General features: G+C 43.2%; 1 protein-coding gene across 1 annotated transcript; it reads right to left on the bottom strand.

Moving 5' to 3' along the window:
- Nucleotides 1-652: 652 nt before the first annotated feature.
- On the bottom strand, nt 653-13,778 carry LOC140647936 (serpin B12-like). The gene is made up of 8 exons (XM_072853170.1): nt 13,660-13,778; nt 8,368-8,552; nt 6,610-6,723; nt 6,133-6,264; nt 5,166-5,283; nt 3,766-3,908; nt 1,895-2,065; nt 653-1,772 (listed from the first exon to the last, which is right to left on the bottom strand). Exons 2-8 carry the CDS (start codon nt 8,536-8,538, stop codon nt 1,368-1,370), a joined length of 1,254 nt encoding a protein of 417 aa, XP_072709271.1. The 5' UTR covers nt 8,539-8,552; nt 13,660-13,778; the 3' UTR covers nt 653-1,367.
- Nucleotides 13,779-18,234: the final 4,456 nt, after the last annotated feature.

The following is an 18,234-nucleotide window of genomic DNA, read 5'->3' as shown; positions in this document are numbered from 1 at the left end:
GAAAACACATTTCTTGGAAGTTCATGGCTACAGTTTTCCACGTCGGTAACTTCAATGGGGTGCTTTAGACGATTTTCCTCCTATTCCTTGAGACTGAAATCACTTGATTTATCCCCATATAAAAGGCAGCCTTCTTTACTATGTAAATAATTAACCCTCTTTGGAAATGTGTGTATTTGTATCCTGTTCCTGCAGACACCGTGCATACAAAATTCTCTTTGGAGTCATTTGAGAACTTAGGGCGGGCTTAGGGGACGTTGTCCAGAGAGGTTGTGGAGTATCCATCCTTGGAGATATCCAAAAGCCACCTGGACATGGTCCTGCACACCTGGCTGTAGGTGGTCCTGCTTGAGCAGGGGCGGTGAACCAGATGACCTCCAGAGGTCCCTTCTGACCTCAACCGTTCTGTGAGCTTTTATTTCAAAAAGGAATGCAGAAAAAGTCCAGTAAAAAGAGGGCCCAAGTCCTGCCCTCCTGTATACATAATTACTGTTGTAATCAACTCCCTTTCTAGAGGTAGGGAGAGAGGGCAGAATCCTGTCCTTTTACCTGGCTGAATATTCTTACTGTTATTATCATAAAAACCAATGCTACTAATAAAAACTCACACAAAAAGATCCAGGGCTCATGAAAGGAGTACATGTCACATCATTCTTCCAATTGGTAAGATGACACTTTAGATGTAGGCTTACGTCTGAATAAATAAATGAAGCCAAAGCTGCTTCTAGCATAAGCTTTTTATATAATGCAGAATAGCACAAAGGCAGATCCAGTACACATCACTGGGGAGAAAGTGGTACAGTTATCAGTAAATAGGTATATTTGCTGTAAATAAGTATCTCCTACTTGGAAGTTGCTACAGGAAAGGGAAATATCATGGCCAGGTCTCCACTCTGCAAAGGATTTGCCACAGCTACAGAACACAGATAAGGAAAAAGTGTCTCTAAAGCACCTCTCTGCTGACCAGGACCCAGATGGCCAGGAATCAAAAAATACAGAGCAGGAGCTACGCTGTTTTTTCTGGCGGTTACTGAAAATTTTTGCAGACAATTCTCCTCAGAGAGCAACGTAGCAATTTCACCTTTTGCAAGCCCAGGAACATGCTGTACTACACTCTGAAGTGTAGTTAAGAAGTGAAGTTAAGGCAAAATTTACTCCTATTCTGGATTCAGATCAGTATTTGCAATTCAAGGAGCCTAGTGGCAGAGCATCCAATTGATGGGTTCTAAGCTAAACTGCTTGCAATGATTATTCTGAAATGCAAACTAGCTGTCAAAGGATTAAGAATACATTGGGAAAAAAAATACTATTTCTGATTTTCATCCAGGTGTTTCTCACCTGATGATGATGAGAAAATGGCCCTGATTTTAAGGTGAGCAGAGTTTGCCAAAGAAAAGAATGGTATTGGTAGGATTGTGTCTAATAAAGAATAAGAAAGGGTGGTCAGCCATAAACACCTCTGTGAGAGGAAGGGACCTCCTCACAATGACAGCTCCTGTACCAGCTGCTGCTACGGTGCCTTCCTCATTGACTTCTATGTACGTCTTATGGACAACATTTGACAGCACCAGAGATTTTGCAAACGACATTGCAGAAAGATCAGCTTTTGATTCAGTGAAGATGTCAGTCATCCCCATCTCTTGTAATACCTCATTGAGGTTAAAGGTGCCTTCAAGCTTGAATCGGGGGAGGTATACCTCCACTCTTGTCTCAAACATGTGCTCTGAAGAGGCCCACAGCATTAAATTTTCATAGGTCATTTTGCTTTCAATCTAGAAGATGGGGAAAAAAAGAGCTTAAAATAGGTGGGCAGCTTTGAAAAGTTTAGATCTTTACCCAGCCTTAATTCAGACAACCAACTTTCAGCCATAGGCCATGATATATACTGCCTTACCTGCTCCAGCCCACTGGTAGATCCATCAGCCATGTCACCTGGCAGCAGGATGATCATGCTCAGTGACTTCTGAGCATAAGGGAGTTCAAGAACCTGAGCACCCATTTCCTCAATGTAGCCTAATTTAAACATGCCTTTCTGATACATCATCTGCACAGGTTTTTTTTCATTCTATTTAAAAGAAAATTACACAGTCACTTAAGCAATACAGCTCTTAACATTTAAACACATTATATGTGTAATATCAGTAGTCAGGGTTTCAGCAGTAATTGTTGTCAGGCTAAACATTTTTCTTTATTTTGTTGCATCTACAGTGACACACAAAACATCAGCTTTGCCAAGCATAAATAAAGGGGATACTTCTCCGAACAAAAACCAATTTCCCTGCAATTTCCCTGCAACTGATCAGATAGTGAAGTTGCTTAATAGTGTTACACTTCCAAACAGGCTGATGCTGGTTGGATTTGCAAGTCCTAACTTGGACTGGGATGAAGAAGAAATAGCATTGCAAGAATTAGGCTGTCATTTATCAAACTGATTGTTTAGACAGGAAGCAATAATTAGGTTAAGAGCAAAATCATAGCCTTTCTCAGGCATCTTCTAGGTCTTGTTATCTTGCCTTTTTTGTGATGGGGTTGTTTGAAAGGTGTGCAAAGACTCAAGTTTCCTTTTACAGTTAGCTAACTTCTTAGATAACTTCTAAAGCAGTGAAAGAAGAATTTTGGTAGATGACATTTTCAGAAAAATATCCTGCTAGTATTGATTAGCATATGAAGAAAAATCTATACAGCTTCTCCCTACCTCATAGTTTCTCATACCGCAGCAGTGCACCAAATGTTCTCAGCTACAGACCATCGTTAATACCCATACTCAAAAATACATTTAAAGTCACAAATAAAAGTACTCAATGTGACAGTTTCTTACCGGTGTCTAAACAATGGAATGCAACATGATAACTAGAAATACATGTTTTTCTGACCTTTTTCTTTGATCTATGAGGAAACTCAAAAGAGACTTTTTCCCATACAAAGCTCTGCAAGTTAAGATCAGACCTAAATCTGATGGGTTTTTTTCTTTTGTTATGGATGAGAACTAATAGAGTATTGGCACTAGATATGGAAAAAAGACAAAACTGAACTAAATGAAAGTCTTTTCTGTTAATATCTGTTAGGCTTAAATGGCACACACAATACTTGGAGGAATGTCCTTGTTAAAGAACTAACTTTGCAACCATATTGACAGTACCTTAGTTACACAATGAAGGCTTTGGTGATATCCCTATGGCAGGAAAAAGGGCTAAAAGCCAAAATACATTTAAAACAAACCTTCAAATGTTGCAAATATGACAAATAAACCAAAATACCCTGTAAGAATTTTTCCCTTTTCAAATTGCAACTGTATATTTGTAGTTTGTTACTATCTGGCCTAGTTTGTTTGGTCTGTTTTAATCTCTCAAATGCATAGCTAATGTTAAAATGTATTGAACATATAAACCCCAGGATGACCTTCTGGAGCCTGTATAAAATGGGATGTTCACGTTTGCTTCCATCCGTGACAACTATCTCTAATGACTACTATGTTCAAAAGTGCCAATCAAGGCTAGCACTTGTGTTTTGCCAGTCACCAAAGCAAAGCTCTGAGTTGTTGCAACTTCTGAGTCTTGCACACTTTTTTAGTAAAGATTATGCTTTCCTGGGAAAAACCCTCCTGCTACCTCTTCCCAACAGGAGGGGCAGGTTAAATTCCCAGCACACCCACACCTTGGTCACAGGGCAGCTGAGCCCTGGACATTGTGCTTCTATGTTATGCTTGCTTCATTGCTCACAGTATCTAGGGTAAATAACGTTAAGATTTACAGAATGCAGATGTACCTGATTCAGTTTAAAATCTCTCTGTACTGTTTTTTCTTCCTCAAACTTGTGTTCCCAGGATGCTTTGAAGTAGATTACGTTCACCAGCACCAGCAATGCATGTACGTCAATTATGCCAGGAGCAAAGAGTTCCTTGATTTTACCTAAAGGAAATTTTGGAATACACAAGTATTTGCTAGTTGTCATTCAGACTCTGGACTGAGGCTCAACTACTTGTCTGTGAACTTAGTTTTGGAGAAACGTAGAAATCCAGTTCTTGGTTTATTCAAAGGACAGGGACAATATAGGCAAACAAATGGTAGAGTCCTCTGCACTGTTGTTACCAGCCAGGGAGGACAGCGGGGACTGGGGTCACCAAATTAGCCAACTGTCAGTGTCAGTGACCATACATATGTGCCAGGTGACATTAACCATGGGGAAGGAGGCAGCACCATTAATCACATATTTTGGCTTACATGAGGGCATCCTTCCCTTTGCACCAAGTGCAGCAGTTAACCAGCTGTGGAGCTTTTGACTTTCTACACAGAAGCCAAAGTAGGAGTTGGCAGGTCCACAGGCTTCATATGAGCACCCAGAGCAGCGATGGCTCCTAACCCTGTGCAAGGTGGCTCCTGAACCTTCAGCCCTCTTACTGGGAGTCAACTGGGGTTAACAGCTCTTTCCCACACCAGTCACAGGCCACTCTGCCAGTACGAGGACAGGTTTGGCCAGGGGACATGCAACTGAGAAATTACAGAAGCCTTCAAATCTATTTGCCTGTTTCCCAGTAAGTTCTGGTTTATGTTCAGACAGAAGATTCACAAAATTCTCATCCCACTGCTACTGCAGCTCTGGCAAAACTAAAGGAAAATGGCATATATCACGTTTAGTCTAATCAGCAAGAGCCAGTGGCCTGTGCTAGCCTGTTAAGGGCAAGAGCTGGTTGATTGTCGCTTGTGATAGTGAGTCTCGCTGGTGGTCACATCTCTTATCTTTGTGGGCATTGCTCTACATATAACCAGGTCCTTGGTCTTCCTCCCTCTTCCCCCAGGTTGCTCCCAGTCTCACCATGAAGCTCACAGCTTCCATCCCCTGCTGTCCTGTATCTGCATTTGTGGCTGTTCACAGAAGCCATTTGTCTGGTCAAGCCTTATAGGTATTATTGCAATTATCATGCCAGGCATAAGGGTGGGAATACAAAAGTATTTGACAACAAACTCACTTTTAATTCAAAAATAATTTAGCTGATAACTTACTCTAATATTTCAAGAGTGGATGGGAAGACAAACCATCTTTAAACAGCATAAGATTGAACACCCAGAAACGTGAACAAGTCTTTGCTTTTCATACCCTGGAATTTCTTTTGTAGAAGCAGTGGAAGAAGGCAGTGATAGTATGGCTATGGTTTTGCTTTGTTTTACCTTGTGTCTCACTTTCAACCCAAGTGTTAATTTTTATTCTGGCAGCTTCAACAGCACCATGAAAGTCCACTGTTTGCAGCATTGCTCCATACAGTTCCTTAGCGCACATTAGAAATTGCTGTAAAGCAAAATAAATATTATGAATTGGTCAAATCTGTTAAGCACTTATTCCCTTTTGAAATAAATCAATGGTTGAGAACTATTTTAGAAATGGTGAGGGACCTGTTGACTCCATAAGGCAAAATTTCATTTTGGAAACATCAACTATCTGAAGTTTATTGAGATAATCTTTGAAGGAGAGACAATTATTCTATTGCATAGGCAAAAAAGTAAATAAGTAAAAAGAAAGCCACAAGAAAGAATCTTCCCATGGAGAACTGCATACCTGAGGTCCAGATAAAAATAAAAAATTAGAGAAGATGCAAGATGTGTTGTTTAATGCTTAAGTATCCAAATCATTCAACAGAAATAACTGACAGCAAAGTCAAGATGTGACTAGCAAGATATCCATAACAGATAATCCAGAGACCACTCTGTCATCAGTAAGAAGTTCAGCACAGCAGCCCTATGCATGAAACTATATAACATCTCAGGCGATAAGCCCTCTCCAAGCTTACTGCTGCCCCAGTTGTGCCACTTGCAAGCCCAGAAGTAGCTTACAGACAGCGTGAACAGGCCATTTTTGGCTGTAGTCACACCTCTGGCTGAGTGTAGACACATGCCAAAAGGGAACAGACTCATGCTTTATTTTTGCTCTATAGCCATTGATATCCACAGGGTGGGATTTTTTTTAAACAAAATAATTGAAAGCTGACACTCTTGTCTCTTTTCCAACAGTCCTGGGAGATACGGCTCCAAGAAGCACATCAAGTGCTCCAAAATACACAAGAGGGGCAACAGCAAGGCTCACAGTTACAGGGAAGCTTGAGGTCAGGGCCACAGCAGTTACCAGACACAGGTAACTTACCTGCTGGAGTTCAAATCCTTGTTGTATAAAGAGATTGTTGGCCAGGGTTAAAACATAGCTTTCACCAAGGTTTTGTAGTTGTAAAAGCAGTGCCTGGAACACTTTATGGTCAAGGTCCCCGTCCTTGTTACACTAGGAATATTACAAAGACAACAATTATAACAATTCCTCCATATAGCTTTCGTTGTTAATTTGCATCCTAATTACATTACACTATAGGGCTAATTCCTGTTGTACTGTTTTTCAAATCCAGCCTGATCCTCCTTCAGATGAGATCACTGAAGGCTTTGGTCTTGACTTCATGGAAGACTTGGCCCTTAATAAGGCAACACCTTGTATCAGGCATTTCCTAGCAGGTTAGGCAGACTTTGTGCGTGTGATCTTGACTCCCTCCAGTGGTAGATTCTAGTGCTTTATAACCAGTAACCTACCGTGCAGTGAAGAAAAGGTTCCTGTGCTCCCCACCCAAGGATGTACCTGTGAGAGGGACGACTGCCTTTCCTGGGTTGGTTCTGGCTCCATTTCTGGGGCTGCGCTCTCAAAGTCAGATCCAAGGCTCATTCTTCCTGCAGCTTTCCTGACATGGAGCACCTGCAGTTGAAGATGCCAAATTATGGCAATTGTAACTGGGATAAAAGCATTTTCCGTCTTTGAAAGATTTGCTATGCTGTCCTGGATAAATGGTGTAGATTTATGAAAGATATTGTCTCAGCTGATATTTTCTTAGGATGAAATGACAGACTTGAAATTGTTCATACATTCATGTTCAAATTCACATTTCTATATTAGCAAACCAAGAAGAACTTGCACTTAATCCCTCAAAATGTTACTTTCCACTACCTCAAAATGTTTACATTTGATTTGTATTTTTATTGCTATAGTTACCTTAAATTTCAAAACAAAAAGTTGCCTCAGGCAAAGACATAAAAATAGTTTTCTTTGAAAACATCAAAACTGGCTTTTTGCAATCATTCTCAATCTTTGTATCAGCTTAGGAAATATATCAAAACCACGGTGCTCTTAATGGAAACCAGTCCTTGTTTCTAATGTGCAAATATCTTGCTGAAAAATTTCCAGCAGCTTCTCTATTATAATAATGGTGCATCATACATAAACTTAATCTTTTTAATTGCGGATACTGGATCCCCATTGCTTTCCTAAAATAAGCAAGAGCCCCTGTATATTGGGTTTATGTGGCAAGGTTATGGTAGCCAGGGGGCTGCAGGGGTGGCCTCTGTGCGAAGAGATGGGGGTCTTGCCCCCATGTCAAACAGAGCTGGTTCCAGCCAGCTCCAAATGAGTCAAGTCTGTTTTGTCATGACAGTAATTGGGAAGTGATCTCCCCATCCTTATCTCAACCCACAAGCTTTTTCATCTTATTTTCTCTCCCTGTCCTTGTTGAAGAGGGGGAGTGAGAGAGCAGCTGGGTGGGCACCTGGCAGCCACCAGCCAATGTCAACCTACCACACCCTGGGAACCCCACGAGGAGGGCATGTCTACCTTGTCTGCGGGTGACCCAGCAGTCAGACTGTGCACATGGCAGTGTTAGGATATGATGGATGAATATCTACCAGTACAGAGCCAGCTACTGATAAGAACCTCTGCCTTAGGATTATTGGTCTTTCACCGCTCATGGGCACAAACAAGAAAAGAAAAGAAAGATTGTAGAAAGCAGAACTTGCACTGCGGGTAGTAAAGGTGCAGCAATCAGAGGGATGGCCTTCTTCACCCCCTCCCTGCCCACCTGGGTCCCTGTGAGGTCCACAGGTGAGACATTTTGAGTCATAAGTGATAAGTGAGCTAATGCTTCCAGCCACCCAGCTGCAATCACTTCAGGTTTCTACAACTCTCCCCACTACCCACCCAGACTCACACTTTCAGGATTCTCATAGCAATCATGAGAGGAAGCACCTGCCTGTAATTTTGGAACAAAGTCTGATATTCTGGAAGCAGGCTGGGGGAAAGCCAGAGTGCCCTGCTGCGGTGTATCGCCTCCTCTCATTCAGCTCTTGCTCCATGCTCCTGAGTCTACATGGGGGCATGGTGCGACTCACACAAGCAGATGGCAAGGATCATAGTGCACCAAGCACAACTGTGAAGGCAGCACCTGTGGTTGTATTCATGCTTGTTTCCTATGAGACCCTCGCACACGTGTTGTGCTAGGATGCCCAGCATTTCCATTAAGGGAACAGCAAGCAATGTGGAAGCATCTCGGCATGTTTCATTAATACTTACTTTTTCTATCTGAGCAGCAGTGTTGTTTTTTGCACCTAGATGGACCAGGGCCAGGGCAACAGAGATGCTCATTGGAGAGAAGACGATGTTTGTGTCCTCTGCGTTTCTGTTGAGCTTATTGTAGAGATCAAGGCAAAACTCAGTAATTGGTCTAGAAATGGAGCCCATCATGAAGCAGCTGCTGACTGGGAGCACAAAAAGAAGAAGAAATTTAATGCAGCTTGTTGCCTGCCTAGATCACACTGTGAAGCATCTGTCTTCCCTGAGATTGTCCCATAGCTGATTGCTAAATAATAGAAGTTTGCTAAATTCTGAGAGTTTGAAACAGCCAACCTTGCACACATCTGTCGGTCCATGCTACACAGCAGGAGCAAGGACACAGCAGGTCTGGGAAAGGGACCCACGCTCACAACATATGTGAATTCCTCAGAAAGGACCATTTTTCTGTCTTATCCCATGGTGTATCTTATTTCAGATCATGGTATTGAAATCAGTCAACTGTGGATTAACATTTTCCTTCTCCAAACTGGTTTGATGCATACAGTTATATCAACTCTTTCCTCTTGTAACAACATATGGTTAGTGACAGAAACTACGCCTGCACATAACCATGTCTGATAACCACAGCTGTGGTATGAGGGTTTCAAAGAACAGGTTTATAAAAATAAAATCACTATTAATTAAATGTTTTCATATATGAAAAAAGGTCATTAACAGCTATGGAGACTGAACTACATATGGAAACATGAACAGTTTGAAATACACTTTTTGCCTCCTCATGAGTTTTCTAGGAGCCACAGATTCAGGCAGGATACACAATTAAAATTTCCAAACAAAGCAGTAGCTCAACAGCCCTGAAAAGAAGTCTGTAAGTTCCTGCTCAATGATATGACAAGATCTGTGTCACTCTTTTCTTTTGTACTAGAAATGTAACAATCTGATACCTTTCCTGTGGGTCATTTACATTAAATCCGCTCTGCTAAGAACAAGTTGGGATCAAGTTCCAGCTTGGTCCTTGCAAGCAGGAGGCCATCTGAAAAGAAGGGGTTTAGAAACTCCTTTCCTGTCCCTTAGGAGGAGAATTGTAAAGCTGTTGGGTGGATACCAGTGGGGTCACACGAGCTTTTCTGGAATCATTATACCCAAAAAACCCCACATCACTTCCAGTGTCAAACAAATGATATTTTGGACAGCACACCAGAAAAATGTGTGAAAAGCAAAGCATACACTCCTGCCTGCTTGCAGACATAGAGATGAGTAGCTGTGGCCTGTGTTCCAGAAAGATACTTTATTTAGGGGAAAATATGCAGCCACATTATGGAGAGAAGGCCCTCATGTCTCCCGCCACACAGATCTGGCTGGCTCTAGCTTTCAACCTGCATCGGGACAAGAGTGGGTCGGGTCCATAGCAAGTTGCCAGAGCTCCTCTCCATTGAAAAGATGGATAAGTGCACAGACAGGTGGTTATTCCCACTGCCCACGGAAGGCCATGGTGCAGCAGACGCTCCTTCTCAGAAAGGCAAGCAAGCAAGGCCAAGTCAAGTGAGGAGCTCCAGCCTGTGTCACCAGAAGGCTAAGGGTGGGGAGAGGCTGGTGCAAAGCTGAACTTCAGGATCTTTCATCAGCAGAGCCCTTGTATGGCCTGTCCTGGGCTGTCGTTGTCCAGCAGCCACTTTGAGAGAGGTTTAGAGCCTTCTTTAGAAGGGGCTGCCTGGTGCTGGGGACCTCCATCCCCTCCCAGCCAATGCTCCCCTGACACGCTGCTCTCCCACTGATGCCCCAGCTCTTCTACCACAGCCACAGTCCCCCCCTCACAGAGAATCTGCCCTTCACGGAGCTTCCTCTACTCCAAGAACTACTCAAAATGTCTTGCATTGTCCTCAAGGACGCAGAGCGCACGCTGCCTCTCACTCAGCCACGAGCCAGACACAAACTTTGCATGAGAAGCTGGGGCTCAGGCACCAGAAGAAGTTACCAGGGCGTAGGGAGTTGCTGTGGCTCAGCTGAGATGCAGCATTTGTCTGTGCAAACCATCTTAGCCTGCAGCAAGTGCCAGACAATGGGAATGAACTCGGCCCACAAGAAAATAGATTTAGCCTCAGATTACTGCAGTGGCTTGGAAAACCTGAAAAATCAAGTTGCTGAACATATGAAGGTGCCACATTGTGGCAAATGCAGACATTTCATGCCTTTTGACTAGCTTGAAAAGCACAGCAATAATCAATGCTTCATCATGTTTCTGACTGATGCTCTGTGGAAAGAACCTGCGATGCTGAAAGAAAAAGTTCACATATGTTTAATACTGAGACGTTTGTTTTACACTGAAGTCCAGAAGCACTTCACATGAAGACCTAATACAAACGGGCAAAACAGAGGAGAAATACCTAAAAGGTTTTCTGAACAAATTAAAGATGAGTTGTATCTCATTAAGTCTGAAAACAGCTATTCTAGCTCTCCTGTTTCTTCTGTCTTTGTATGAAACACGGTTTTCATTTTCCTTTTAATAACACAGTTGTCTTACCACAAGAAAAAGACATTGCACTAAATAATAATTTCTCTTTTCTTCCACCTTCATTACCTGTTATCCAGAACCTTCTGAAAACAAAACTCAGCACTTCTGTAGTGCTGAAGTTTGTATTGCTCCACTTCTGCACCTCTTGAAAGATCTGAAACGGACCTGTGAAATCGTTCACGGTGAATGTAGGTCATGAGGCATATTGTAGGTGTGCCCAGACCTCAGAACGAGTCAAGGAGAAAAAAAGAGTTAATAAACTTCCTCAGCAGGAAGGAGGCACCTCCACCCCACCCTGCAGGGAGAGGATGGACTGCCAAGCGTGGAGGGAGAGCCCAGGAGCTGGGAACAGGTTTTAAAAGCCAGTGCCTGGCATACTGAGGTGTCCCACTCCTTTAGAGAAAGCAGCAGGCTGTCCTCAGGGTGACGTCCAGGTGCAAACACTGCGGCCAACTCCGTGGTTTTGTGAGTGGGAACTACTTAGATAGCCGCACTGGAAACCCAAAGCAAGGGAGGGGAGGTGTGGGCTGGTGGAGGAACTTTCTTACTGCAGAATGAAAGGATTTAGTGAACTTTCTTAATCTAAATTGGGGCAGGCACAAGTGTATGAATGATTCCACGCCATGAAGCCATGTGTGTAATCTGTGTAATCATTCAGTCAGTGGGAGTTTTGGAGTTATACTGCGAGGACAGTGGAGTTTGGAGAACACCTACATGGTGGACAACAAATGGTAATGTTACTTTTAAAAGATCTTGGAGTGGTAAGGAGAGAAGATACAAGATCAAAAGAAGTGTTCCAGGAAGATCGCAGCTGACGTTCTGCACTAGCCAAAGCGCCTGCACTGAACATTAGCAATAGAGTAGAGACAGCAAGCAGGGCTGGGGCTTTACAGCTGATGAAGGGAGATGCTTTGCATGATGGTTTAGTAGCTTTTAACATAGTCTGGCAGATGGAAATTGCTGGCGCTGTTACATGTGAGCAAGAAGCTACCCAGGAAAAGAGCTTCCTTCAGAAGAAACCACTGTCTACCAGAGACCCTGTAAAGATGACAAACTTCTTCCATGGCTGTGTGAAATTAAGAACACTCCTTTTCTATAACTATTCATGATCTGTTCTCTCCTTACAGTTTGTTTTCGGCTAAGGGTAGATGAAATCAAGACAAAAACTCTCAAAGAATAAAAAGCTGTGCTCAAAGCTATCATAATTAGTAGGTGTATTAGACTATATTATGCAGTCAACAGGAGGAGGCAGTAAATAAGGTGGGGAGGCTAAGAGAGCTGTAGCCTTGTTTTTAAGGTAATTCTATATTTAATACAAGGTAAAGCAAGAAGGAACCTGTTTTCCCTGATGCCACATGATAATTCCCATTGCATGTTTTACCTATTCAATCTGCCTCCCATTAAGGTGCTTTAATGCACATTCAGTTCTCATACACAAAGGAAGACAGAATTGGCAGAGATGACATGTGTCTATCATAGAAAAGGAGTACATGCCAGATAATAACGTCTCCTCACATGAAAAATCTATGATTGGTAAAAGTGACTTTCTTATTTTTCACGACCGTCCATACAAAAAGATGTTTCCAAGTGTTTCGGTGCTGATTTGGAGAGAAAGGGACAAACAGAACATAACAAAAATGAAATTTCCTACAACACACAAATTCTAATCATCCCTATGAGACACAAAACATTTCCAAAGTAACATGCTTTAAAAAGCAATACATTTCAGTACAAAATACATTCTCAAGGGAAATGTTACCAAGTTCATTTTCCAAACAACTTAGCCTCTCAGGGTACTACTTTTATGCCAGAAAGGGCTTTTTCTGACTGCTTTTATTATTTTATATCAGTACCTCCAGGATGTGTCTTTTCTACCTCTTTCTAGGCCAATCATTCCTGCATAAACAGACATGGGTGTACATTGGCCTGTTACGGGCTGTACAGTGGCAAGTTATTTACTATGCCTGCGTGCAGCTGCATAGGCTTCTCAGCAAGCTTCTAAACATCATTGCCAAACCCAAGAGCTAATATGTTGATAGTGAAGACTAGCATCCCCACTAACAAAAAATCTGAATACTACTCCACCCTTCCTATCTTATATAAACATTGTTTAAGAACATAAACAATCCCCTGGCAGCGGGGATCAGGGTACAGCGACAACACCTAAGCACCCAGTCACTGCACGCCCTCTCTCTCGTCCAGTGAACATTTCAAGGCTTTTTCTTGTGCCATGGAAACCTGAGTAAAGAAGGGAAATAAACCTGTATCTCCCACTTTGTGGGTGACTCTGACCAGGTCATCAGCACCATCACTTCATGTGAAGCCCATTTCTACCAGAGTGGGTAGAGGTGCTCTGAAAGAGCCTGCCCTTCAGCCCTTCCGGGGACATAGGCAGAAAAGCTTCTGCTTTCTGGTATAAGCTACTGAGCTGATCAGTCCTGTGGCAATTAGAGCTTTCTGGATGGGCAGAGAGGTCCTGGGGAAATTTCAGATTCAAAAGTCTGTGAAATTTAGGCAAGAATCTTTAGATTCACAGCTTTGGACATGTGTTCCTAAATTTCCCATCTACGTCCCACTGAAGACCAGCTCCCTTTTGTGTGAGCTCTTGAGCCACCTGAATTTTAGCAGGGTGTTTTGCTGCCTGCAGCCTGTAAAGGTATCCCCCCCTCTGTCCCATCTGTAAACATCATGTTTACTTTACCAACCTGTAGACTATTTTGGATCTGCCAAAAAAAATCACAAGTTATTTAAAAAAAAAAAAAAAAAAAAGAATTGTTTACCTTCTTGCCTGAAGAGGTTAAATGAAGAGCACAACAGCTGAGCTCTGGAGCACGTTCTTGTGAATACTGTATTACAAAAATCTCCCACTCTCTTGTGGGAAAGTTCAGCCTCTAACCAATTGCTGATGACAGCAGCATGTTGCAATTTAATGCAAACGCCATCAACATGAAGTTTCCTGCAAAGACTGGGAAACCTATATCTAGCAATATGCTAATAGTATTTCTCTCAAAGCTGCCCAACAAGTTTGGCAGGCACTATCTGCTGGCAACATCTGCTGATTGCAATGCCAAGTCACCCTCAGCTGGAAAACTGGGCATTAACCCTGGAGATCCATGGCTGCACTGCTGTGCATAGTCCCTTATGAATTTGGAGGAGTCTGGCCTGGACACAGGGGTGTGCAGGGTTCATGCCAGGATTCTGAGAAGCCTTGTTTGGAGCTCAACTTGCTTGCAAAGATAGAGCAAATGAATGGGAAATGCCTGAGCTTTATGTTGCCTACAGCCATCTCTCTCTCTCAAGTAAGGAGTCAGCTTCATGTGTATGGAAGGAGCTTAATTAGAGAGGGGAAGAAGTATTTCCTTGAACTGTAACAGGAATCCCCAGCCAGGGGCTATTGTTTTAAATCGTTTGAGTTAAGAATAAAAGAAGGCTGGGAGCGGCTGATCACATAGGTTACGTCTCCAGCATGAAGTGAGATGGAAGTAAAGAGATGGGAAGCACGGAGCTGCACCAACACAGTGTTTGATCTCCCTTAGTCAGCACCACTGAGCTCAGGTGCAACACTGGGTTATGGCAGCTGGACTCGGGGGTCAAAATGAAGTCCTCTAGGGCTGTATGTGGCTTTGCAAACCTGAAAATTTTCTGTCTTTCCTTTCTCACCTCTTCTTTCTTCCTACAAAGCATAAAACTGGCTTTGGATTCATAGGATATTTGATAGGATATCAGACAAGATGAGGGGAGAAAGAGGAAAGAGGAAAAAGGTCTCCCAGCACCATCTTGCCCTTTCCACACTTCCCTTCTAGTGCTGAAGCTGGGCCACCCTCTTCCTCAGGCGCAGCTCCCACCAGCTTTGCTGTTCCCTGCTCTTCTGCCAAGGTCTCAGCCCAGTTGCCCAGGCTGCAGTGCTCCAGTGCCCATCCGGAAAGAGGGATTTGTAAGCAATGCAAGATACCGTGAGAAAATGAGTGTTCTTGTTACCCCTATTCTTTTCCTTGCTTTTTTGCTTCCATTTGCCATTCACTTCTTTGTTTCAGATTTTCCTTCCTGCATGTTTCTGTAGTGTTCCTTAGTCTTCCTCCTCAGTTCTTTCTGTCTCTTTATGTTTGTTTTTTTTAAATTTATTTCTGCACATTGCATTACCATGTACCTCTTCTTCTTCTGCCTTTATGAGTCCTAGCCTCTTTCCAGTGACAGTCTCAGTATTTTTGAGTATCTTTCACGACTTTCCTTCTTCCAGTCTCTGTGCTTTCTCCCTCCCTCCTATATTAACATCATTTCTCCACTGTTTTATTTTACTTGCTCTTTACATATACTCCCTCAGAACTCCCTTGACATCAGTTTAACTGCTTTGCCTCAGGAAGTGTCAATGTCTGTGCAAATTCCGTCTTTTCTAGGCCCTTAGGATAGTATACTCAGGGTTCAAAACTGTACTGCTTTTCCAGTGGGGCCAGTTGGCTCTACATAGCATTTTTCAAGTTTCAAAACCAAACTGCTCTTCCCCACAAACAGCTTTTGTTACCACAAGACATTAAGATGTATCACTTCTCTTCTACAAAATGCTGGGAGCAGGAAGCGGCAATAAGTGTGCAGCTGAGCAAGTGATGGAGATGACTAGACACATAACACGGCAGTTTGCAACTGTCTGCAAAAGCCAGCCACAGCTTGCTTTTTTCCATCAGGCCTGTCAGCCATCACTGGATAGTAATGCGCTGTTGAAAGGTGAGGTGGAGCAGCTTGGCGATCTGAGCAAGTCCTCAGCTATGTTCACTTTCTTCATCGTAACCAACGCCTTTCAGCATGTAAGTGTTCCTTTACACAAGCTCCCACACACGTTTTCCCATGTCCTCCTATGCAATTTCTTGCCCAAGGCCCAGAGGCCAGCATGGGTGGAACTGAACAATAGACTATAACAGTGTTTCTCACACCAGCAGGAGCCTTACAGAGACTTCTCCTTCACATGCTGCAAGATGGACAGGCTTCATACTGGGACTGGTAGAGAGAAGAGGCAGAAGTGGAAAACAAACCTGAGCTGTTTGTGAGCAAGCTACCCTGTTTATAAATGACCAATAAATGGGTTTGCCTTCTGTAGGCTAAGACAGCTTTGTATCTCTAACATCTGCTTGCCTTGCATAGGCTGGGATACCTTGGTATTAGTCAGGAGGTGGAGAAAGATGGGCCCCACCCTGAGGCAGTCTTTCTCTCTGCTTTCATGGGATTACCCTTCCTGGCAAAGCTATCACAAGGAACTCTCTGAGAAGACATGCTTACGTAAATTTGTGTGGATGTGCTAAATGCTCTGATCAGCATTTAAGCAGAGTATGACCTCCAGTGAATGAAGACTGTCTCCTGGACTGGAATGTTTTCAGAACCTGAAAAAGCTGAGAGTGATGTCTGAGCTTTTCTCCTTCAGGAAATCTCATCCAGGCAGAAAAAGAGGGATGGGGCAATCTGCCAGAGGTTTTTATCAGTCTAGCAGACCAGCACAGATGTAGCAATAACTGTGATATAGCCTGCTGGACAACTGGAACTATGTGACCAAGAGTCAGTGCCCAAACACGAACAAACTGCACAGACTATAGGCAACTAATCCATCTTGCCTGCGTATGGTCTGCCTGTGCAGCTGCTCAGTCAGTCGTCAATCCCGTGTGCAATGCCCTGACCTACCTCCTACAGGAGAACCAGCAGAAACCACAGTGACGACAGCTCTGGACAACTCTGACCTCAGCCTCCAAAACAGATCAGACAATGATGGGGTGTACAAAACACTTCCCAGCCGTTCAGCTGTCACTGAAGTTATTGAGCTGGTAAAGATCTTTGCAGGCAATTCCTTCTCAGTCAGGATGGGCTGCAAAGTAATTGTTATATTTTGCATTCTTCTTCTGACTACTATCCATGTATCAGGACACCTGATACATATCAGCAAGGACCCCCAGAGGCCTGCAGCATCTCACCTCCCATTGTTTTTGGTGGAAGTTAGTCCCCTCAGTACTGTCAAAGATATGGGCCAATGACTCCAGTTAACCCTCCGGTATTAAAATGCGTTAGAGCCCATTAAAGGTCCACAGAGGGAAGGAAACTGGTAAAATCACTGAATCATTGTAACTAAAGGCTTCTCGTGGGTTGGCAAGGTCAAGAATCAGAACTCCTGTCTCCAAATTCACAATAACCACCATGCTGTTCTCTGGTGTTAGAAGTATGCATATTAGGGGTTGCACATTCTCATTTAGAAATCTCTTTCCGGTTTCTTTCAGATCTGAAGCACCAAGATGAATTCTCAAGTAAAATGCTCCCGGTTTTTGAGGATACATAATTGAATTCTCTGTATATTGTGACCAGCTAGTAACATAGTCCTTACTGGGAACTCTCATCATGTGGTCCAGAAGGGGAATCCAGACATTTAGGTTTTTATTTTGACTTTGTGACCTAAGTGAATCTGTTCATTTCCATTCCTATCATTTATTGGAGGTCAAGAGTGAACACACAAGAGTGAACACACAGACTGACGCTGGAGGTATTGCAGACATTTGACACAGGTTTTATAGTGTTTTATTCTGAACAGTAGTTAGGTAAACCAGTACTGAACATATGCAGCAGGCAGTCTTCAGATAGAAATGAAATCTGATTACCATGATTTCATATGGAATTTGGAGACTGGTAATTACAATGTTAATCTCACTCAAGTTGAAGTCCTTATTTCTTTTTCATGCCTCAGACATTAAGTAATTGTATGGAGTCTCCTTAATTCTGAATCCAGAACTAGAAATGGCAGATAATCTGTGCGTGGAAAGTGTGGCACTTCCAGTATTAATCCAACTGTTTTCTATCCTAGAATTGCATAACGTTCTTTTTCTCAGAATATATGCAACAGGGCTCCTTGTAGCTGCAGTGAACAGGTCCCCTCTTCCATGTCTGAAGGGCAATGAGTCAAAAAGTCCCACGCAGCAGAGTCCAGCCTCCCCAGTCTGTGAACTGATGTATCTCACACTGAAGTCTTCTGGGTATACGTTTTGTCACCATGATTAATGCTTCTTGCATCCACAGGTCTCAGTGCAGCTACTGTTTCACAGATGCAGACTCTGGTGCTAGCCTGAATTGTCTGGCTATGCTGCAGAACTTGGGTGCTGTTTCACTGGGCATTGGCAGGGTCTGGTAGGGCACCCTGGACCACCAGAGTGTAGCCAGGTACAAGGGGAGGGCTATCGCACCACATGTCCACATCTTCCCCTTCTAGGCAGTAGGAATCCACAGGGCGTGGGTCATGAGGGAGAGTGGTTTGGCTAGGGAGCAGGAATGTAGCTCTTCCTTCCGGAGCCCTTTCCAACTCCTGGTCTATCTCAAACAGGCTCTCAGTTAAT

This window comes from Ciconia boyciana, chromosome 2 (genome assembly GCF_034638445.1).
Source record: "Ciconia boyciana chromosome 2, ASM3463844v1, whole genome shotgun sequence".
In the NCBI taxonomy this organism is placed as follows: domain Eukaryota; kingdom Metazoa; phylum Chordata; class Aves; order Ciconiiformes; family Ciconiidae; genus Ciconia; species Ciconia boyciana.
Note: the sequence above shows the minus strand (reverse complement) of the source record. Positions and strands in the feature narration are given on the sequence as shown.